This window comes from Triturus cristatus, chromosome 8 (assembly GCF_964204655.1).
Source record: "Triturus cristatus chromosome 8, aTriCri1.1, whole genome shotgun sequence".
Classification (NCBI taxonomy): domain Eukaryota; kingdom Metazoa; phylum Chordata; class Amphibia; order Caudata; family Salamandridae; genus Triturus; species Triturus cristatus.
The window spans coordinates 271,597,806-271,622,793 of NC_140591.1; the positions used below are offsets into that span (position 1 = coordinate 271,597,806).

The 24,988-nt window shown below is 44.1% G+C and overlaps 1 protein-coding gene across 1 annotated transcript in view; it reads right to left on the reverse strand.

Moving 5' to 3' along the window:
* Positions 1-24,988, reverse strand: part of CWF19L2 (CWF19 like cell cycle control factor 2) — a 926,849-nt gene that overhangs the window by 644,289 nt on the left and 257,572 nt on the right. Inside the window, exon 6 of the mRNA XM_085621485.1 lies at positions 14,517-14,610. Coding sequence (XP_085477611.1) covers positions 14,517-14,610 — 94 coding nt within the window. The remainder of the gene's footprint in view (positions 1-14,516; positions 14,611-24,988) is intronic.

A 24,988-nucleotide genomic window follows, 5' to 3' on the forward strand; every position in this document is an offset into this window, starting at 1 on the left:
GGGTTTGAGGCGGTTGGCGTGCAGCACCCGTAGGGGCTGACGAGGGGTTTTAAGGTCCACCAAATAGGTAGCCTTACCCTTCTTCTCCAATACCTCAAAGGGTCCTGACCAGCGATCCTGGAGGGCGCTAAGCTCTCCTGGTTCGATCACCCACACCTTCTGGCCAGGCTCCAACTCCACCGGGTGAGCATTGTGGTCATACCACGCCTTCATTACTGCTTGACTGGCTTCCAAGTTGTCAGAAGCTTGCTTCCACAACTTAGCCATTTGGCTCCGGAAGGCCAGCATGTAGCTCACCACGTCCTGGGGAAGCTTTCTGGGAGTTCTTTCCCATCCGTCTCTCACCAGGTTGAGAGGTCCACGTACAGGGTGCCCATACAAAAGCTCGAAGGGGCTGAAGCCCACTCCCTTCTGTGGCACTTCCCTGTAAGAAAAGAGTAGACAGGGTAGGAGGACGTCCCATTTCCTCCGCAGGCTTTCAGGCAGACTTCTGATCATGCCTTTCAAGGTTTTGTTAAACCTCTCCACCAGACCATTGGTCTGGGGGTGGTAAGGAGTTGTGAACCGGTAGGTCACTCCACACTCCTTCCACATGGCCCGCATGTACGCTGACATGAAGTTGGTCCCCCTGTCGGACACAACTTCCTTGGGAAAACCCACTCGGGTAAAGATTCCCATCAGGGCCCTAGCCACAACAGGTGCTGTAATGGTCCTCAGAGGTATTGCCTCTGGGTACCGTGTGGCGTGATCCACCAGAACCAGGATAAACCTGTGACCAGCTGTAGTAGGTGGATCTAACGGACCCACAATGTCGATGCCCACCCTTTCAAAGGGGGTGCTAACGACAGGAAGTGGTTCCAGGGGAGCTTTTAGCTTCACCCCTGTTTTCCCACTGGCTTGGCAAGACACACATGTCCGGCAGTAGGTATCGGACGACACTTTCATTTGAGGCCAATAAAAGTGTGGGACAAGACGGGCGAAGGTCTTGTCTTGCCCCAGGTGTCCTGCCAAGGGGATCTCGTGAGCCAACTCCAGAAGGAAGGCTCAATTGAGGGACTACCAAGGCTCGTGACGATCCATGTAGGGGTGCCTTGGGTTCACTGTAGAGGAGGCCATCCTCCCAGTAAACACTGTAGTTCCCTTCAACGTTCCCTGCTGCCTGGGCTGCGGCCTGACGCCTCAGCCCCTCAAGGGTAGGGCACTCCCTCTGGCCCTGGCAGAATTCCTCCCTGGACGGGCCTCCCTCCACGTGCCACTCGGCCGGGATGGGTAGGTCCTCCAGTTCGGTGACATCCCCCACCGCAGACTCCTGGTCCACCACCTCCGGTGGCCTATCCGTCCTACGGGGTGTGGACGCCGAGGCAGGCTCCTCCTGTCCTCGGTTCTTCCCTTGACTGGCAGCTGGCTGGGCCTTTGTTCCAGGCTCCAGCCGAAACGAACTCCCTCTCCGGGTAGTCGCGGACCTTGTGCTCACACAGGCCCAGTCAGGTGTACCCAGCATCTCAGTATGAGTCCGGTATTCCACCTCCTTCCAAGCATTGTGCTCCATGTCATTCCCCAGCAGACAATCAACTGGCACGGCAGGGCTTACGGCAACTCGAAGTGAACCTGCAACCCCCCCCCATTCAAAGGGAACCTCGGCCACCGGATAGTGGCCTGTTCTGCCGTCAGCCATCGCGGCTGGGTGGAGTACATCGGGAATTACCTGCTCTGGAGACACCAGTTGGCTACGCACCATAGTCATACTGGCTCCTGTGTCTCTCAGAGCCTCCCCTCTTTGGCCGTTGATGGTGACCCACTGCCCATACTTTACGGTATTTGCGGGCACCTGGATCTTAGGAACCATCTCCCGTTCTCCCAGGGACACTAAAGTGACACCCGCCCACTCCCTTCCCTTAATTAAGGGCATATCCTCCCCGAGCACTACACTAGCTACTCCGGGGGTCTTTCCTCCAATGGGAGGGGGTGGTCGTTTCGGGCACTTCGCATCTCCCTTGTAGTGTCCAACGCCACCGCACTCGTAGCAATGGACAACCCTTGGCTGCTGACTCTGGCCAGGATTAGGGTTTCTGGGTGGGTTAGCCCTAGGGGTGAATCCTGTTCCCTTCCCTTGGAAGTTATTTTGGGGGCCTTTGGAGAACTCCTTTTTCTTTTCCCCTCCCTCTTTCTTCCAGTCCCCCTTGTGGACACCCGGGTACTAGCCCAAATGTCCGCCTCCTCAGCAAGCTTCCGGGGATTGGTCAGCTTGCTATCCACCAGGTGTTGACGCAGTTCAGGGAAACATTTTTCGAGCAGGTGTTCCTTCAGTACTAAATCAAACAACCCCTCGTAGTTCCTCACTTCACTGCCCTGAATCCAACCCTCTAGTGCCTTCTTTGCATAGTCCAGGAAGTCCACCCAATTCTGTGTGCCCAGTTTGTGACTACCCCGGAACTTCTGTCTGTACTTTTCGGGTGTTAGTCCAAACTTCCTTATGAGCGCCACCTTCATGGTGGGGTAGTGGGTCTGCTCATCCTCCTCTAGGGCCAATAAAGCATCCCTACCAGCTGGAGGCATGTACCTGTACAATCCCCCTCCCCAGTACTTCTCTGGAACCCCTTGGGCCCTTAACGAGACCTCATAGGCCGCTAGCCACTTGGCAATATCGTCGCCCACTCCATAGCTAGCTACTATGTCCTTTGGCAGGTAGGGTTTGGGTTCCCTAGTGAACTCTCTTTCTTGGTCTTTGCTGCCACCATTAGGAACAGTGTGTGCCCCGACTCTTAGGATCTGAAGATCTATCTCTTTCAGCCTTAGCTCATGAGCCATCCTCTGTTCCTCCTTCTCTTTCTCCAGCCTTACTAAGTCCCATGTGAGCTGTCTTTTCTCCCTCCGGTCTGTTAACTCCACTTCAGACAAGCCACCGCTAGAGGCACTGCTGCCCTTCCTGGAAATGGTTCTGGGCCCCGCTACTAGGTTCCCCACCTCAGGTTGGTACATCCCAGCCCCCTCGCTGTCAGGCTCTCCATCCCTGTCTTCCTGCTCAGCCTTACTCTCCCGTCGTGCCTCCCCCCAAGCCCTCAAGCTGGTCTGAAGTTCAGCCTTCTTGGCACCTGGGGGACAGTACACCCCCTCTCTCTCTGACAGAACTCTCTGAGTTGGGCCACAGTATAACTTTCCACATTTTCTAAGACAAATTCCATTTTGCCCACTCAGAACAGAAGACAGGTTTTGACAGAAGCAATGCAGGGGGGTACCTTATATAATACCTCCTCCCACCACCAGAGTAAATTTGGAAAAAACAAAAACTCACAATTAGGAAGGCCGCTTTGAGAAAACTCCAGGTGTAGGCCTATGGACTACCCACAGTTATTGTCGAGTATGCGTGGCACAGCTCGATCCCGCCGCTGAACACCAATTATGTTAGAAAAACCCCACTCCCACACCGGAAAGGGTGGTGGTAACGGGGTCTCTCCAGACATACACAGCGGTAGCTTGGCTCGAGTGGTCAGGGGTCAGGCACAGTGTTAAGCATACGCAATACCCATACAATAACCATGCGTGCATCCGTTCCAAAAACGACACTACACCTTAAAAATTATGAAAATATCTCTGTGTTTATCTTCTTTTCTCTTAGTTGCTGATTAAATAAATAATAATACAATCACAGTACACAAGCTTCTCCTTAAAAAGTGCAGGTCAAATAAATAGTAATACTTTACAGGTGCAATAAATAGGATCAGGTCAAATAAATACTGTGAGGGAATAAATACTGTACAGAAATAAGTTAGCTCAGGACAATAAATACATTACAGGAATAACTTAGATAAATACAATAAATACAGTACCCTCAATAAATAATATCAGCCAACCATGACATTTGTAAAATCAGATCACATTTAAAATACTATGGGCTGATTTGGCCCAGTCACAGCTTGTGGTTAGGTGGATGGCCTGTGGGTGTCTCACCTAGCTTGGGTAAGGCTGAGGCTAAAACTGAGGTAGATCAAGGGTAATCTAGGAATCTGGCTCTCCCAAACTACACCACCCCTCACACAGGTCACTGTATCAGTCTCAGTCCACCCCTGGCACTTCCAGGCTGGTTCTAACACCTCTTTATCCCTTAGGATGGTCTCTTAGAGCTCCACAGGGCCTTAGGCGCCCTCTATTCCACTTACTGCCCTTTTTATGAAGCTCCGACGCCGCTGGAGTCGTGTCGACGCCGTGAGGCGGTTCCGGTTCGATGTCGGCGGCCTCGGCACAATGTCAGTTCTTGACGACGCCGGTAGGCGGTTCCAGTTCGATGTCGGCGGCCTCGGCTCGATGTCGACCTCCGGTTCGATGACGTCGGGCTGTCTTGGCTCGATGTCGACTTCCGCCGGCTCCGGAGTGCGACCTCCACTCCCGACCTCCGGCACGATTCTCTTCAGGTTTCGGCGACTCCGGAGTGCGATCTCCACTCCCGACCTCCGGCACGATTCTCTTCAGGTTCCGGCGACTCCGGAGTGCGATCTCCACTCCCGACCTCCGGCACGCTTCACCTCGGTCTCCGGCGACTCCGGAGGGCGGACTTCACTCCCCCGTCGACGCCGCTCACTTGACCTCGGGTGACTTCCTCCTCGACCTCTGGTACTCTCCACGACCTCCGTCGGCGCCCTCTCTCGACCTCTGGCGGCTCCGGGTACGACGTCTGCTTTCCAGTCAGCGCCGCTTCTCCACCTCGGGCTCCAGGTCTCAGGCTTCTCGACGTCGGACTCCAGGGAAACCAATAAACAGGTCAGATTCTTGCTTTTCTTTACTTCTAAGGCCTGTTCCTGCTGTCCAGGTCCTTAAGATGGTTTTTCTTGCTTTTTCCCACACAGGGCTCCAGGCTGGGCTCAGTCAGTAGGGACTAGTATCAAGGGTGGGTTTATGGACCCCACTCCAGGCACAAGTTTCCACCCCTGCTGCCTCACTCCTTCCTCCTTCAGTTCTGTGCTCCTCTCTCTTCACCAGTCAGGTGCCAACTGCCAGCTCCAACTGTCAACTCTGGCTTAGCTTCCCAACATTCCAAACCGCCTCCAACTGTCACAGGGTTCTGGAATGTTCTGGAAGGTGCTGGTAGGTTCCAATGGGTTCTGATGATGTCACAGGTGGCCACCATTTTGTGCTCCAGGCCCTCAGACAGAAGTTCCAGGGGTAGATAAAATGGCTCCCTGAATCTGCATCAATACTAAAAAGTCTGGTGGTTCCCAAAAAGGAAAAAATACTAACAGGGTTTGAGGCAAAAGTGGGACAAAATAAATAATGATGAGGAGGGACTACCCAAAGGGCTGACAGGTCTAACAGTTCCATTAACAGAGGGGCACAGTGATGGGTACCTGCTTTGCCCCCAGCTATGCGAATTTGCATATGGCCTGGTGGGAGGAGCAGGTACTCAATCGACCCGAAATAAGTCAATGGACAGACCGGATACTTTTCTGGGTCCAATACATAGATGACTTGTTTGTACTGTGGGAGGGAGATGAAGTAATAGCTAGGCAATTTGTGGTGGTCAACAATGATAAGAGCCTTAAGTTACATCTCACAAGTGAGAACGATCACACCCAGATCGATTTTTTAGATGTAAGAGTCATAATCAAGGACTCCAGACTGACTACCACAGTATATAGGAAACCCACTGCGGGCAACAGTACTCTCTATGCCAGCAGTTTCCACCCGAAAGCCCTCATGAACAGCATCCATTTGGGGAACTGCTGTGAGCCTGATGCGAATGCAGTAACCAAGACTATTTTTTGTGGTAGCACTGTAAAAACAGCAATAACGCTGAGCAAAACATCAGATTTTTCACAACATTCCACAACAAGCATCCCAACATAAGGAAGGCTCTTACAAAACATTGGCACCTCATTAAAAACAATCTAGTGCTAGGAAAGGACATGACTTCTAGACCGCAGATTACAATAAAAAAGTATGCTCTATGAGGGAGGGAAATATTAGTCAAAAGCGAGGTAGCCACAGCGACCGAAACCTGGCTTAAACCCAGTCCAGGTTTTAAAAAATGCAAAGCCTGCATTACCTGGAAGAATATCATTGAACTGCATACACCTTTTCGAAAGACACAGAAGATAAGGAAGAAATTAACTTGCAAAACAGATTTTGCAGTTTATGCACTATCTTGCCCATGCCCCGAAGTGTACATAGGGAGTACAATTCTCCAGGTACACAAGCGTATCTTTCAGTACCTACAAGCCATAAAGAATGTAGATGTTAACTACCCAGTTGCCCAACATTTTTACCAGGTGCATGAAGGAGACTACAGATTACTCACATACAGGGCATTGGAACGCATGCCCAGTAAATGGAGAGGCGGTGACAGAGAAAGGGAGTTGAGAGAGTTGGAATCAAGATACATACTTGAGATGTACAGTATAGAACAATTTGGTTAGAATATAGACAAACAAATGCACGTGCACCCATAATTCCATGAACATTGCTAGCTGCTTTCTTTAGACCATAAGAGTCTACTGAGTGCCTGCTAGCGCTGGGATGCCTTCGGGTAACCATGCGCTTTATAAACATTCCTTCATTCATATCTCTTTTTTAACCTTTTTTGTACAAATGTTTTTTACAGTGACATAACCAGATGCCATTTTTACCTAGATAGATAATGTTTCACCTTATGTATGAATGAGCAGACTATTCTTCGCACACCATGGCACCAGAGAGCCAGCATGGCGTAATTCTTTTAATTTATATTTTGTTTTTCCTTTTTCTGTTTATTATTATGCAAATTTGGTTTGATGGTTGGTCATAGAAGCTTTATTTGTTTATAAATAGACAATGGGTTTAATTGCACATGCCCACGGGGGCATGATTGCAGTCTTGAACAGTTCATCAATTAGTCAGAGTATATCAAATGTGTTTGATATCTCACTTGTACAAACATGGTGTGCAAGGCTCAGTACTATAAACAGATGGAATGCATAAAATTAAATACACACCAACCATTGATAATCACCCAATGAACATGCACGGCACATGACAATGGAAGAGGCAGAATTGACTATATCAGTCCTTGATAGTAAAGTGTTGAAAAATTTAAATTGATCGAAATACACTGTTTTGAATATTATTCGACTTGAGAAATTTTACTTTATTACCTGTGAAATCAACACCTAGTATGTGGTAGTATAGGCTACGAAATTATATTGATTTTATAGCACTTAAAAGTACCAGCACACTAGGCCTCAATTGCATAACACCGCACATTTGTACTGAGGTGTATGGACAACATGTCATAAATTGCCGTGATTATGCATACAATGACACGGGCATAGCTGTGGTTTTAATGCTTTTTAAAACGCTGAATAGTAACAAAGAATGACAGAATGCGAAAGATGTTGAATAACAGTTTTGAGATATGTGCATGTATATACAATAATGACTAGCCCTTCCAAAATGTCGCCAGTGTATGCCTGACAAAATGTTGTCCTTTCTTTATATCTATATACACGTAAGCACATCTTGGCTGTTTAAATGTACTAAACTTTTGTTGGTCAGAATCATGACAAATGTGTGAAAACACCGAAACACGATGTTATTTCGCTTGCAAAGAAAATAAACAGGTATAACAACTGCTTTCTCTGGAGTGACGAGGCTTGCTTCAAAAAGAGTGAGCGATTTAGAATATATATATATATATATATATATATATATATATATATATATATATATATACACATACACATACATGCATATATACATATATCTCGCCATTGTGAGAACATACATCAGAAAGATCCCACACAAATTTGCTATTATTAGTAGATGCCATTGCTCCTAATAAGAGAGGATGTGACCGAATCAAGGCACTCCGTGAACTCGAGATGAGGTATATCCTTTACTCGACAGTAAGACACCCCAAGGGCTAAACCATGAGGAAGAACTCCATTCATAATTGAGAACTCTCAATGATACAGAATACAATGGTCCTAGACCTCTATTTTCAAACTGATATATATCAAATTCACAGTAATGAGTACAAAAAATAGATTCAAGAGCCTGGATGAGTAAGCTCGCAGTAATCAATACTTTTCAGAAATTGGTTTAAAAGAGAAGAAAGTGCAACAACCACAATGCTCATATCCTTCACCCGGCATTTTTTTGAATTTTATCACAGGGTGAAAAGTTAATTATTTACTGTATCTTATTTGAGGCAAGTTAGGGGAAAGTAGGTTGCTCCAGTGAGAACGTGCAGATAAGGGTGTTGGGGGGTGCTCAAGTGTTTAAGAGGTGGAAATAGAATCACAGAAAAGTGAGGGAGAGAACTTTAAAAGCATCTAGTAATTGACTGGTTATACATCCCAGTCTTTTGAAAGCCTGGTCACGTCAAAAGTAATCAACACTTTTACAGTGCAATTCATAAACACAAAATTGTGTAAATTAAGTGGCACGTTCTAAAGTAGAGCTAGTAATCCAGGCCACTCCTGGGGGCGTCGACGTTTCGTCCCGACTTAGGGCTATGAGGGAGATCCGTGGCCTCAGCCTTGCTGGTCGTCTTCAGGACTAGAATGGCAACCTAAGCAAGTGTAGTGGCATACACCTGTGGGGAAGAGGGGAATCGAGATCAGGAAGTTGCACCAGGTAAGTAGACCTAAAGCATTATGTGCGCAATTCTCGCTTACCCACAGTGAAGTGAATCAAGGTAGGCATGTCCTTCCATTAGTGAAGGTCATGGCGTGGCATTTTATGCAGTTGGCTGTGAAGGAGGAGAAAGGTATTAGGGATAGGGTCTCCCAGCTCGCCGCTAACCTAATAGGCGGTGGGCCAGCCAGTTCTGCAATGAAATTACCTGATTGCAGCAAAACAGCATCCAAAGCATGTAAATTGGATTCTTTATAATGGATCAGGTCGTTATGGCGACTCCATCGTGAGTCCCGCTATTCCGAAACCAATGCAGTAAATGCAGGATAGCTGAAAGGGGAATTAAAATAAAAGGATTTAGGGCTAGGAATAGAAGGCTACATTTAGTCCCAAGTATGTGCTTGGTGGCCGTCAATTACCCTGTTTAGTTACCTTACTTCGATCAGCACTCAGCAACCATCTTCCGCTTGTGTCGGCTGGAGACTGCAGCGGCTACCGCGAGGACGTTCCTTAAGAAGTTCCGCTTGCGTATGCCTCGCGCTGGGTGTGCGCGTCTTAGTAAGAGAAGCAAGACTCACGACCGCTCGTGTTGGGGATTATGCCGTGCGCATATAAACCTGGTTCCAAAGATCATAACCGCAATTATAACAATAACCGTAGGCATGTCGAAATTATTAACATATGTGATTATCAAGAAGGCTCATTAGGGAATGAAACCTTAATCGGGTATAAGCCATAATTCACTAGATGGCGCTGTGGAGTACAACATTGTACTTAGTCATACACATGCTTGCATACATAGATTATGAGGCTAACGTATGTCATAGCGGTAAAGTGAAAACCATTAGTGACAACGTGATCATATTTACAGTACAGGAATGTGCGTGCCATTTAAAAACATAGTAATAAATTAGCAGTCAAGGGATTGGCACCGATGAACATCAGCTATTTAAGATGTAACTGCAGAAGACATCACTGCATTCAGTCCTAAGTATAACATAACAGACAGGGGGTTATGTCTCAGGACAGAGAAGGTTGGCAATTAAACACAGTAATAATCCACCCTGTTGAATCATGATCCCGTATATGTCGTATGCATCTGGAGTACGAGTATACTGTTGTGTAACTGATGTTTAGCCATTGTTTAACACGGACACCTGTCTACTGATCTCCTCATACTCGTTGAGGCACCGTGATATAGTGTCAAGTAAATGTATCCGCCTGCACTCCCGTGTATTGAGTATGTTAGTGAAGTCACCCCCTCTGGGGTTGGGTTTAACCTTCTCTATTACCCACCATTTGAGACTCTCTCGGCTATGTCCAAATGTTGTAAAGTGGTCCACTAGAGGGGCGCCCTGTACTTGGCATCTTATGTGGCTGCAGTGCTGTAAAATGCGGCATTTGATTTTTTCCACAGGGACAGATGATGGCATAGATAACCCCTGCCGTATTGCAGTTGCTATGATCCTGCAGTGTGTGAGTTTGGCTATTGTGGGTGAATTGAGTCCCTTCCTGTGCCAAAGGGCAAGCCTTACATTGGCCACATCTATGGTGCCCCTTGATTGGTGGGATCCCCCATAGTGTGGTTTGGCGAGGGGTAGACAGAGTGGGTAACAGTGATTTCACGACGTGGTCCCTCACATTCTTGCCTTTCTTGAACGTGTGTAGGGGTGGTGGCATATTACTTAGCTCATCAGAGATGAATTGCCAATGTGAGTTGATAATCTTCTTTATAGCATTCACTTTACCCCTCTGTCTAGGTACAAGGAGGAACTCTCTGGTATTGTGCCATGCACGTATACATGCTTTCTTGAGGAGTCTGATAGGGCATCCCCTCTCTATCAGTCTAGACATGAGGCCTGTAGATTCCTCAAAGAAATCCTATTTTTTGGACCAATTCCGTCACAGCCTCAAAAATTGACCGAAGGGCAGATTGTCCCTGAGGTTGCGCGGATGATGGCTAGAATAGCATAGTAAAGTGTTCGGTTCGTAGCTCTTTCTATACAGGCTAGTGTACAATGTGTCAGATTCTGCTTTTACCGTGATATCCAGAATGTTTATGGACCACCTGTCAAACTCAAAGGGTGAACTGTATATTACTAGAGCATGTGTTGAGCCAGGTGTGGAATGATCTTAATTGGTCCTCGCTACCCTTCCAGATGATAAGCACATCATCTATGTAGCGACGCCACAGTTCTATACAGTCATTATACGGGTTTTGTTCATTAAGCACATATTGTTGTTCGCAGCCATCCATATAGATGATTGCGAGATTTGGGGCAAAACTTGCCCTCATAGCCACACCCTTTGTTTGTAATAGTATTGGCCTTGAAAATAAAAATAATCCCTGGTCATAGCAATCCGCAAAAGGTCCACAATGAATTCTGTGGGGACCCTGTGTGGTGCTTGTCGTCTATTTAAAGCCGCTTCTATGCAGATTAAGGCGGCATCTGAGTGTGTATATTTCATTGAAACCTATCAGGCGTTGAGGCATGAGTGCTCATTAACTGGATAAATAAATGCAGAAATATACACATTTCAGCTTACTTTTTTCACAAAACATTAAAAAAAAATGGATAAAGACTGGTAAAGTTAGCAAAAAATAAATATGGATAAATACAGACAGATATGACAAAAATATAAATACCATAAATCCGGGAGCCCTAAAAATATAAATAAATAAATATATACACACACATACAAATACAATCCGTTAAGGAAAGCTAGGATGCGGCTCACCAGGTGGATGCACGACATTATTTGTGCAAAAACTGTCTACTTCGGCTGAGACAGCCTTGTCAAGTTATGTGAGGTACTCCAAATACATTTGCAACATCATAAACATACAAGAAAAACTTCATGATTAACCCCTTCCATGCTCATGACGGAACGGTTCCGTCATGAGCATCGGTTGAGCTGTGCTCATGACGGAACCGTTCCGTCATGGCCCCGCCCGCGCTCGAACCCTTCAGCACCGCGGAGGAATCCGCGCAGCGCTGAAGGGGTTAAGGTGAAAAAACATACAAACAATGCCGAAATGCAATGATTATCATCTTCAAATTTTGACAAATAATTAAATCATGTCACCTGTTTTGGTGGGCTATTGACTTTTGGCCAGGATTTTATTTAACAGGGAGAGCGTGGCAGTTTGCTTTTCTGTTTCCCATTCACTCATGTGTTACCTAGCACAACAAATGTGGTGTGCACTTCACCAGACACAGGCAGTTTGTTAAACCGCTGTGATGTACCTGCTCCAGCACGAATACTTCAAATCGCCGAGTGGCGGTAGCGGGATGTGCACAAGTATCGTTGAAGTGGTTCAGTCTCCTGAGCCATCTCCTGAGCACTCCGAACCAAGTGGAGCAGCGTTCACCCCGAACGTTTCAATTAATTGAAGGAGTGGGGATAGAACAGCAGATCATTCAATTTTATTGATAGGCAATTGTCCTCTTTATGCTAAACGCTAATTAATACGTCATAATTCTAATTTGTAAATAATTTCTTTATTAAGACAACTCACATAAGCAATGCACTGGTGATCTTGGGTTATTGGACCATATACGTTGGGTGCTGCTGAATATAAGTTTGCATAAGGTCTATGCTTCAAAATTACCACAAGAGGATACAAGCACACGCTATGCCAAGTATTAATCAGGAATGACAAATATTTGTTAATAATGAATTTCAGTATATTTCTTTGATTAGATACATATACGCATTTATATGTAGGTGCATATTTCTTCTATGTCTATTAGGAGTATGAATTCCTTTAAGTTTAATTTTAAAAAATTGTATGACATGATTTATTTATTTGCCATAATTTGAAGATTATATTGTTAATAATTTTGTTGAATAAAGAATTTCGTTGCATCTCAGCATTTTTTGTATTTTATTTCACCGTAATCATCAAGTTTTTCTTCTATGCTTATGATGTTGCAAATGTATTTCTATGGCGAATGGAGCACCCACGTAAACACGTCGTTTGTGCAAATAAACGTTGTGCATCCACCTGGTGTGCCGCATCCTTGCTTTCCTTACGGGATTGGATTTGCACGTGTACTTGGACGGTTACAGGGACGTTATAGTTAGGCTCGGGTTTCACTCGTAAAAAACCAGTGAAATTCAGCAGGTATACTTAGCTGAGCTAACTATAACCTGGGCCCCCGCAATGCACTGCTTAGGACCTTACATATTACATCACTCATGACATGGTCAGTGATCAAAACAGATGTTTTGGTTTACTTCACCATTTACAGGATTACAAATATTTCAGATCAAAACACAGTAAAATGGTTTGTTTGAATGTGCGCAATTTAAACTAAATACTACTCTCATCTTCTTCAGGTTCTGAAAAGCAAAAGAGGGAACTGTAGGTTATGACAAATGTTTAAAAAGCATCGGCCAACCCAGTACATTGGCAAGCTGGTGCGATGTTACTTTTTTTATTACCTTTCTTTGAAAGCATATTTCACGACCAAGCAAATAAAATTAAACATGTCCGCACCTAAATGTGGTAGCAATAAACTTTTGAATTTTAAAATAAAAAATCACACATTTTACTAGAACAGTACGATTGCTTCCCAGCAGGCAGATGTACTTAAAACAGGTATAGATTAAATCCTTGTTCGTTTTAATGCCCATCAAAAGAAAATATAATCCTTATTGGGGTAATGAAAATTCACTAGTGGCTTTAAATTACTATATCCTAAAGACATAGTTTTAACACTGCAGAATGAATAAATAAAAATATACAGAAAAGTGCAAAGAATGGAAAGAAAAATCATTAGCCCGCTACTGGCTCTGGCACTGGCACTGGCACATAGTTGCACATCTTTTTGATCAGTAAAAACACCATCATTCACACTGCAAGAAAGCAGGCAAAGGGTGACCCACTGCCCAATGTGTATGCTGTGTCTGCCTGTAACAAAATGTGAATAGTGTACCAAAGGCTGAGGAGGGCATACCGAAAGACCCCCGTGTTTATGTTTGATGATATTTTGTGGCTACAGGAAGTGACAGAAGCCGAAATCAGTTTCTAGGCCAGACCTAAAATATATTTGGTCAATCATAACTAACCACTGAGTAAAACTCGTGTTTTCCATTGAAGAATGTGTGATTAGTGCATACATGGAAATAATAGTGCATTGCCAGAGGGCGCACGCGGTGTAAAGTGGAATCTTTAAATACTTCAAGTGGATATTAAATAGGTCTGCTTCCAAACAATGTTACAACAGCGAACAGAAATATGAAATTACCGAATTTTATAGTATAACAGGTACAATCTATCTCATGCCAACATATTTCCATGTCTGAGATTTTCTCATTTGCTTCACTGACTCAAATACAATTTCTTTCAGCCCGCTACCTCCCAGTACTTCATCTACATGTGAATCACATCTTTTAGTAGCTGAATATTTTAAAGCTGTAATTTGGGTAATGGAATGAAAGGAACCAAATGAGTTCACGATAATTTATCTTTTCCTGGCAGAATCTTGCTTTACTTTAATTAGTTTCAAAACAGAGGATTCCGAAGTCAATGAGAAAGAAAGGAAGGTCAAAACATTCGGAGTTATAAATTATAGGTAGAGTGGAATTAGCAGTCGCATCAGTGTAAACAATTGCACCCCAATTAAGCACACTGCACCTGTCAGTCATCAGCGTAAAACTGGGAGGAGTCAAACATTGCAGGGAGGAATAAAGCTTTTTAATTCTAGGCATTTAGGGATATTTTTTTCATGCTAATTGCCTACACGAGGTCTTGTTGCTTTAATGGAAAAGTTATTTTTCCTACAAAACGGTGTAAATCGTTATTGCAAGACAGCAAACTAGCGAGTTAAAACGGGATCGTGAGAGGTGGCAACGTGCATTATGAAGCTGCTGGCATGGATAAAGTGATGAAACGGTGTCTTTACCTCTTTTAACCGGCGCTGCATCACCCTCCTCTGGCGGCAGCCCTGTACCACCATCTCTCCAGTAAGGGTTCAGCTCTCGAGACAGAATGTTCGCCTGCAAAACACATGAGGTTCAATTGCAAATAGAAAAAACAATGCATTTGTGATCTCTACTGCTAGATTGAGAATTTTGAACCTTTCGAGTGGCGTCAAACAGAACAAAGGTGATATTGAAAACAACGGGGAAGTCACTCAAATATTTTACATTAATTATATGCTTGCTGCACCTTCTAAAACTGACGCGCTTCGGGAAGGCTGACCACAGTTGAGCACAATTTAAAGTCTTGTATATCTTTACAATAAATCTGTGGAAAACGACGGATCAATAAGAACATGCTTTAATGAAGATTTAAAGAACCAAAGCCAGTAGGTCTCGGCTTGAAAAAGCTGCCTTATTGGCGTTGCCAATGCTTTTTTCATCGATATTAACATGTCAAAACAGCCACCAGTCCGTCATAAAGCATGCGCATGCATTACCTGACATCCTGGAAAAGGGTTTCAATTACAGAAAAGCCATTGAAAGATGATCAGGGTCAAGGCTGATTTGCATATGGCTGGGTCTAAACTGGAAAAGTGTGGCATGCAAAAAAAAATGACGGTTTTAACCCAGATCTGTGGCTATGGGTGAATGGTTGATTGGTTCAGTATTCCATTCTTTATCTGTTATTTTTCAATTTGTTGCCCTAAATAGGAAAGGTATGCCCAGACATGCGTCCCTTGCTCACTACGCCACCAGATTCAAGCTAGACTAGCTGAAGAGGGGTGAAATCCAGAAATAGGTTCATGGATGCTTGTTTCTGGTCCAGGGAGGACCTGGCCTGGCATTTCAGGCTAGACGGTTCCCATAGGAAGCAGGGTCAAGAATGATTTGCATATGGCTGAGTCTAAATCAGAATGGAATGGCGTGCAAAAACAACAAAGGATTTAACCCAGACCTACGAATGGGGGTGAATGTTTGATTGGTTCAGCATTCTGTCCATCATCTGTTCTTTTGGCACCAGTCCATGATAAGGCATGCGCACACATGACCTGACATCTTGGAATAGGTTTTCACAGAAAAGCCATTCAAAGATGAGCGTTAATACGTATGTACGCACCGAAATGCATGTGTTTACATGGGTTGCACACACCGGTGGCATTTTTTGCACTTTTAATATACTATTCTAAAATGGCAGGCCTCCATTTTAAGACAGAAAATGAAAAGTAAAAGATAGAGTATGCCGGCAACAGCATAACAAAATGGAGGAAAGTGGTCCAGCGTCAAACATGTGTGTGATACGCCTTAGGTGCGACACCAAGTAACACTTTGACATAGGCCTGATAGCTTATAGATCAGAATCTGAAATCTCGTCCTTTTGGTGAACAAATAACTTCAAAACAACTATGGCATCATAGAATTGCTGAGGTATAGCATTGCAGTGCTCAGATGAAGCAGACTACGTAGACCAGAGGACACAGAGTATGCATCAGTTGAAAAGCAGCTCTTATCAGTATTGTCACAGCTTTAAGTGAGCCGGGTCCGCCCGGGTCTCATCACGGGTAGTAATTCAAAACGGGGGCTTATACTCATGCCTGTAATCTAACGGCCAAAACAATGATCGATTTATGAACAATGAAAGAAAAAAAAATGTAAAAAAAGAAAGTGATGGCAAGCAATATAAAGCCCAATTAGGGCTCTAATAAATCATTTATCAAAGATAGTCCTCGTGACAATCATAAAGGGGTTATCATTAATCACAGAGAGCCGATTGGATGAGGAAGCCTCAACCACTTTAGTTAAAAAGACTGGTGGGGATAAGCCGACCACTCCTTGTACGACAAGCTGAGATGCAGAATATGTACAGCAGCTCTAGTGGAAACTATTACTTTCAAAGTAGTGCTGATGAATAAACAGTCCTTTGCGAAGGACAGAATCTTCAGTGGCACAGATATTGCCTGTCACTCCAATACATGCCCCTGAAGAGACAAACAAAAAGGACTTATTTGTTTTCAGAGCACTCGAGTCAAAGTCATAAAGCATAGTCTAACGCACATTCTGAAGCACCCCTGTACAAACCCATGCCTGGGAAGAGGAAACTTGCCATATGTAGCGTGTGTTGTATTGTGTGATGAGAGCTGAACAGTTTACGTGATAAGTGTCGTGTAGTTCCTATAAACCTATATAGGATCTGTGCCTTTAGACAACATAGACTGCAGGACTGGTGTCCGGAATGATTCGAGACACCCCTACCGAGTATGATAGCCTGTGTACCAGCTAGCTCACAGTGCCACTAGAAACCCCTCATACCAAGGAGAGAAAAGTTCTTGGCAACTATCGAACATGACAACCCTGATCCCTCAGGATTGAGAAAACAGTGAAATACTTTAAGCTCAGTCACCCGTGCTCACTTTATCTAAGAGAGATGCACAGAATAAACGATAGGGATGTTTTTCAATAAGCATTTATTGAACCAGCATCATTCAAGTGGAAAATGGGTGTGCTGAGACAACCATTAGACAGAAACAGATATAAATGATAACAGAGTAAAAGGATGGTAGATTTTTACCATCGTGCTAAAACAATGAATTCAGGCAAGTATATAAAATACATGACAGTAGTAAATGCAAACTGCTAGGATGCAACCCTAACTAGATGTACCTAGGTGTACCTAGCATGTATGTGGGTGTAAAGCCAAGAATCCCTCTGGGATAAAGTCAACCCCGTTACCTGAAGTAAGTGCCTGTGGGACCCCATCTTAGTCTCGAGATGGACACCCCGCAAGGGATATCAGACCACTGCGATCTGGAGTGTTTACGTGCAGAAACCTCAGCATCTTGCGTCAGTGTGTCGGCATGGAAGTCCTTTTCTCCTCCGCCTACCTCAGCAAGATATGGTTTGAAAATATCCAAAGTGGTACCCTCAGGGTTCTACCTTGCTGTGTCATGTCGGGCTTAGGATGATGGAAGGAATGACCCTTAAACATAGTTATTATGCAGGAGATGGTAGTCCTGCTGAGTTTCCAAGAATCCTCATGTATAATGGATGAGGCTAGTTTTCAGGGAAAACCCCACGTCCTGTTAGCAGTACCGCAACTAGGTAAAAGGTCAGTCCCAAGAACCGTTATGTAGTGTAATGATAGGGGAGAATATAGGTGAACAGCTAGGTGACTACCTGAGCCTATATTGGGGTATCTATATGAAACTTAACACCCACTCCTCATCCGACTGGATGACGTCTTACATTTTTTAATGTACTTCTAGGCATATGTACGCAAGCAACTTATTAGTTCAAAACATCTAGTGTGTTTAAAATATATTAAAAAAATAAAAAGAGGAAAAATGCTAAAATCATATTTTAAACAGTAGAAGTTCTACTAAAATAAATTTGTATATATAGTTCGAACAACTATGAGTGACTGAAAGCCATGCAGTTTTAGCAAAAGTTTCTGTTTGTTGAAAATTACAAATTTGGATGTTTTTGAAAAAGCCAAATATTTCCCAGCACACGATGAACCAAATGTTTATGTGTCCTGGCTGGGAGACACAACATCACTGTTGCCTGCAATCGCAGACAACGGTACGTGCAACATCTCGCAGATCAGGTCAATCGAGCACAGATGTTCCTCCATATTCTGCACAGCTGCTGCTAGGGATACCTGTGTAACAACCAAGGTCTGGGTATTTGTTGAGGAGCCGGTATCCGTTCCGATAGGAGCTGAAGAATCGTGTGGTGGCTCCAAGAATGCAGACATCAACATTGGAATACGCTGAGGACACTGCAGAACATGGACCATTATCAGGTCCAGTAAAGCATCAACGTCCGGTCGCGCAACTGATGGAAGTGTTAGACAGAGGTCCAACACGCATTCTTGTACGCAGAACAGGCATCTGAGGACAGGCAGAATACTGTAGATCTAGACTGGTCTAAATGATAGGAACCAAGAACCACTTAGTTCGCAAAGGCGAGGTGTGCCCTGATGGAATACCATGCGATCACGGTAGCCACGGTCCAAGAGCGTTTTTTCCATCTCCTTGGTGACTGGGACATCCATTGCATAGCAGAAAAATGACAACCAGGATACCTGTTATTAGGAACAGGATCAGCGGAAGTCCTCCAAAAATGCTTCCGAATACGGAGTTTATGAAGTTGGGAATAATCCGAGGATTGTCTGAAAGGTGCTTAACTGTCCAGAACCTGTGGTCTTAAATAGGTGTACTAAACCCGTCGTATTAGACATGTTAAAGATACGTTGTACCATTTCTGTGAAATGGAAAGGGCAGTTTGTTTGTACTAGTGCCTGTATCACAGCCTAGAGCTCCCGCATTGACGGCAAACTGCTCACCGCATTGACGGACATTTGGAACCCTCTTCCAAGGAAGTTACTACCAACACTACGGGTTAGTTCCCGAGTGCCGCAGAGCACGCTGCAACGGCTCCGGTTAAATTGCTCATTAATGTCCTTCAACTACACGGTTCCCGGCGGTTACCGCATCGTCGTACAACTGCCCACCGTATTGACGCACACCAGAAACCCACTCCTTAGGAAACAACTCCTAACATTACGGCTCGAGTGCCGTTGAGCACGTATCCGTGACTCCGCTCCAACCCTCCTACCTCCATCTTGGTTATTCAGGCTCCATCCAACAGGCATAATACTTGTTGTCCTGATGATGATCCTTTTATTTCCCCAATGGATCGAAACGCCGTTGACACTCTAAAAACACCTTATATGCTAAAAAGAACTTATTGTAAAGCATAACGGTGTTCTTGTGATTTGTTTGTTTTTTCATTTTTTATTTTGCTCCTTACAACAAACCATGTTCTCTGCCTGAGCCTACGTTGTTCTTTCTGTTTTGCACAAATTCCGTTGTTCATACAGGACACAGGCTTGTGTCTCACTTTGTGCATTTATGTATCAATGTTTGCTTATTGATGTACAAGTAAATAATTGACCTCTGTCCAGCTGGACAAGTCCCTTCAATATAGTACTGATAGAGTCTTTATTTATTTTTCCCATATATCTTAAAAATCTCTAGGGACCATTGTTGTTTAAAATAATTAATTTCCCAGGGTCCCTGGTCGACCTTTCTTGGGTTCCCTTGTTGTGTTAAAATATGTATCACAGCCTAGGACCTTGCAACATGAAGATCATAAGTTTCTCGGGCGGAGGTTAAGGGCACGGTTTTCTGTAAAAGCATGGCTTTCATTCGGCTCACAGTATCAAACTGTATAAAAGAATCATTCAAACAAGGCCATAACGGAGCCTCCCTGACTGTATGGGTCGGTGGAAACAATACTTGCATATAGTCAGTAACCCTGGAGCTTACAGTGACAAGATATGCGATGCCCGGGAGCATCCCACAACAACCTTGATCATTCAGCATCAAGCAACTCCCATTTGAAATCAACTTGAACACCGGATTAATCACAGCAGCCGGGGACCCTTTTAAGTGACAGGATAAGTTAGCAACTGATCTATTACAGGCCCCGTGAAGCATGATATCCTGGCATATGAGAGATCCTCTTAAAGAGTTCTCGCAGTTTATACCGCTCAGAAACACTTCCATGTCCCCATTCCTGCATTGAAATCTGTATGGCAATTCCCAAGATTCCTTGATGAATTCCCTACCCATCGCTTCGTATCTGCCCGCCTGTTGTTGTTCTAGGCAATACTCAAACTGGAAAGTTGTGACCGGTAATGTTATATGGAATGGATGGTGACTCTGCCACAGTAAAAGGTAATTGGTCCAGTTATTCAATACACAGCATTGTATATTTTGCTCCCCTTTGTGCCATCATAATCTGCTTCTCAGTTAGATTGTATGCTGAAAATAGGGACGTACTGTTGATAAATCGCCAAGGCACATAACCAGCACGCAATGATTGCGGCGTCCAGCTTAATAACATGATAGAACATAGTTGAGATTGCCCGTGTTGTAGTATGGACAAGTCCTGCTCTAGTATATCAATAGCAGAAGATACAATGTTGCCCAGTGAATAAATCCTGGATGTTATGTAGTCATACCATTGTCAACTACAGCCAACGCCTTTTCTAGGTTAATTCTATCTATTTCCAAAAAGTCTCTCCGCAACTTCTTGTTGAGAGATTTTCCAGATTTCATTATAGACCGCGTATAAGAAACGTTTCTGACGTGGGTTTTGGGGACCTAATAAAAAATCCCTTAGATCCACCTCATCTGAGAGTAAGGATAAGTGCTGTTTCACCTGAGACAGTGTTGAGGTTTTTAGCCAATCGAGACACAACTTCCCAACACTGTATGATGTCACCACCCCTGGATGTTCTCTTTGTACATATCGTTGGTTCGGCTTATGGATACTAAACCCTTCGGTTGTACGCTTGAATCTTGATTGACATCTGTTTGTGTCTGAGGGCCAAACTAATCATCCCTTCCAATTGGGGTCTGAAGTATTGTACTGCATGATGTCATCTATTGTTTCCACTCCATGTGATGTAAAATTGATGTGTGAAGGTGTGGGAATCCAAGGGGTGTTCAAATCCTTGCTCTTGGCTAGTCCAAGGCAGGAAGTCTGTTGCACAGTTTCATTCAGAAAGATTATTTGATGTGAAATGAGGCACGCTCAAAATAGTGATTCTGTTCCCTGGACCTACCATTCCTTTGAACCACAGACTGATTTTATGTCGATAGTGTCCTTCCATAAGTCGAAACCTTGTTCAGACAGTTGGGCAATAAAGGATGCAGAATAAATCTGTTTGGTGTTAGTTAGCATATTTTTCTGTGCAGTTGTAGGTGCAACCTATAGTAATATGAGTTAGGTCAGAAGTGTTAAACCCTGAAAAATAAGAACATTTCTGTGCAAACGTTTTTGAACTACCTTTTGGTGGTGTTGGGCAATGTTCCCATTGGTGGTATGTGAAAACATTTTGTGGGATACTGGATTTGTGTAAAAAGTGATGACCATAATGATGGTAACAGCATATAGTGTTATAGACTGATGTGTCGTCTAACATTTCAATGCTTGAAAATGCAGCAGATTGTTCTAAATCAGACTACATATCTACAGTTTGAAAATCCCAATCGTCAGAAAATGTACTGGAGGTATGATATCATTTAGAGAAATTTTAAATAAATGTGATATATATTCAAAAGGTCAGTGGCGCCAAATACATCATAATTAGGGCTCCCGGTTTTATGGTATTTATTTTTTTGCCATTTCCGTCTGCATTTATCCATATTTATTTTCTGGTCATTTTTTCTGTATTTATCCATATTTATTTTTGCCACAAGCAAAAGACGTCGCTACAGCTAGTATTTTTCCACATTTATTTAAATTGACAATGCACACATGCGCTCGTTTTTTTTATTGGTCAACACCCTGGAAAAAGCAAACATTCATAGGGAATGAAAGATTAAATAATGAAATATAAGCAGGAACAACATGGTGAACTTAACGCTTTTACACTCACTATTCAGAAATCACTGAGTGCTTATGCCAGAAAACTACAGGGCCCAGAAAGGACCCATTTCAATGTCCACTGCTTATATGCTTAAAAAAAGTAAACCGTATTGTTTAAAACGACCAAATTCGTGAACACAAAGCCGCCGTACACATTTTGTTTTCCAATCCACCCATCAACTAGGTATTGCTGTACCTCCAGGTTTGGCGCACTTCCCCACCGGGGGAAAACAGCGCTTCACTGGCAAACTCGGTAAAGTGACACGAATGTTTTTGGGGTTTGAATAAAACCGATCCGGCCACTTTAAGAACACTCTGTCTTGCTTTATTTAGTTATTGATTTTTCATATTTTGAACCTTTTATTTCCGTGGCTGCACTTTGGAATAGAAAAATGTCAAAACGGCATTTCCATCAAAAGTGTTTTTCTTTTTTGCATCCATTTCACAGGGGAACAAATGAACGTCAGGATGAAAATGAGGGTGAGAACCATTTCTTGAGTCACGGTTTTCGGTAAGTGAGGAGGAGTTAGACAGACAGAGAGGGAATAAGAGTAAGAAAGAGAGGGGGGTGGGGGCAGCTGCCAGCGGCAGAGCAGAAGCGGACACCTTCCTTGTCTTGTCTGGGCAGGAAGCAAGGAGACCTTTTCCTTCTCTGCTCCCCGCCCGTCCCCGAACAGCCACTAATGCCGAGCCTTCTCTGCAGGCCTTGGATATTGTAAAACCCAGTCTGCGAGGAAAAGACGGGTGCTGGTGCAATCTGCAGAGGCTAAGGGTGAAAGAACATCAAAGCCTCATTAACAAGGAAACGGTCTTTCAAAGACCTGTAAAGTACTCAGGTGCGGCTGAGTGTGTGCCCGGGAAGCTGTCTCAGCCTGGGCTGACACCTCTTAACCCTCTAAGGAGGGGGAGACACCAGATGGTCAATGACAAACTGTACTAGTATGTTCCTGTTTTTATATATACATAATACATACAGATAAAGGAAAACTTGTTTTCCATCTGTATTTATATGTAAAAATCCATTTAAATGGAAAACCAGGAGTCCTAATCATAATCAACCTTGTCCCAAACTATACCATCAGGAATTGAAACAGCTGTAATGTTCACAGAGAACAGGTCTCTTTGTTCACAATGAGAATATGTATGAGGTTTCAGGACCAAGTTTACATTTGATACTGTAGAGCATTCTGGGAGATATTTTCCATTCATGAGTAAGCAAAAAACTGTCACTAGGCCAATGCAGAACAGAAAAAAACAATATTCTGGCTATAATCCAGAGCAGGAGCCAAGGTGATACTAAGTAAGTCTTTTTCAGAAAAGCGCAGAAATCACTAATTTGTTGCTTATGGGAAACTGGAGCTGGCGCTGTCTCGGGTTCACTAGGATCTAGAGAGAAGCTATCAAAATAAATGAAGTAGCCAGATGCAGTTCGATCCATCTTTGATAGCTCAGCAGGTTTTGTTGAACTGGCAGGTGTCTCTTGTCGAGGCATACTGATGTAGATGTTGGTGTTAGGCCGAATTGATATTTATCTTTCATTTGTAGTTTGAAGTTCTGTTTCCTGAGGAACGAGTTCCATTTCATTGTTGGAAATTCCATCACTTTGTATTGGTGACTCTTCAAATGTTAGGAGTCTTTCTGTCTGAACTTCCAGTATGGTAGCGTGAGGAGAGCATCAGCTACCCAGGAGCCCACGAGGCCTACTATTCAGTATCAGCCACTTAGTGAGGTTTTATCAGATCAATGGAGACAAATCTCTTTTCTTTTTTGCCGGCAAGATGCGGAAGAAGTACTGTTCTTGTTCATTCGACAGCCAGGACAGGTACAGGCTTTCCGTAAGATGGCCCAAATTTTTTCTTCTCCTTGATGTTTTCTCTGACCAGATCCCCGACTTTTGGGATACAGACAGGTCTTGCCATGAATGATTTAACTTCCCCAGTGGTGGTGCGTTTTACTTGCACGTTGCTTGGTAGTGCCCAGGGATTCATTCAGAACCTGTAAAACTGCCACACGTTTATTGATATCAAATGGTTTTTCATCGGACACTGCTTTCATAATCGAGATCAGGTACCCACATTCTCGCACCAAGCAGGACTTCGTAAGGAGTGCACCCCCAAGAGAACTTCTTGGCATGTTATTAAGGGCTCGTTGGACACCGTATAAGTGATTGACCCAACTACCACCCAAACCTAATACTCTTGCGGTTAAAGATTGCTTAAAGTCCCCATTTTTCCTCTCCACAAACGAATTTCCCTCAGGATTGTACGGAGAGGAGTACCGCAATGCTAGACCCAAACCTTCCATGACTTCCTTGTAAGCCGTAGAGCTAAACGCGGGGCCACGGTCAGAATGTAATGTGCCAACTGCAAATGTACCTATAAGGACTCGCAAATCTTTTATAACAGTTTGAGTGCTGAGGCCATACCATAGGAATCTAGAGCATGAATCCACTGCCACCAAGATATACTTGTAAGCCCCATCCGAATGTAGGGGGCCGCAGTGGTCCAAATAGACACAAGCGAGTGGTCTGTATGATATTAGTAGTGGTGTCTGCACTGGACGCGCCACGGTGGAACCCTTCATCTGCTGGCAGATGCCGCAAATTAAGACAAAATTCTTTGTTTGTTTAGTTAACCCAGCCATATGCAGATCAATCTTGACCCTGTTCCCCATTGTAACAGTCCAGCCTGAACTGCCAGGCCAGGTCCTCCCAGGACCGGTGACCAGCGTCCACAGGTCCAGAAGTGTACTGAAGTGGTGGTAGTGTCTGAGGTCCAGTATTTATATAGAGTTGTGCCTTTGAAGAGGAAAGAAGCTTCTAGAGGCATGCCTTTGAAGTGCACATGTGCCCTTCCTTTCTGGTCCTGACTTCAGACTAACCACAGGGTGGGGACAAGACACAGTCTATTCAAGTGTAAGTGGGGCTGGGTTCCATCCTGCCAGTGATAGCCCATCCAGTCACACCTAAGCTCCCCATTGTGAGAAGCGGTCTATGAGTGATACACAAAGTCAGCAA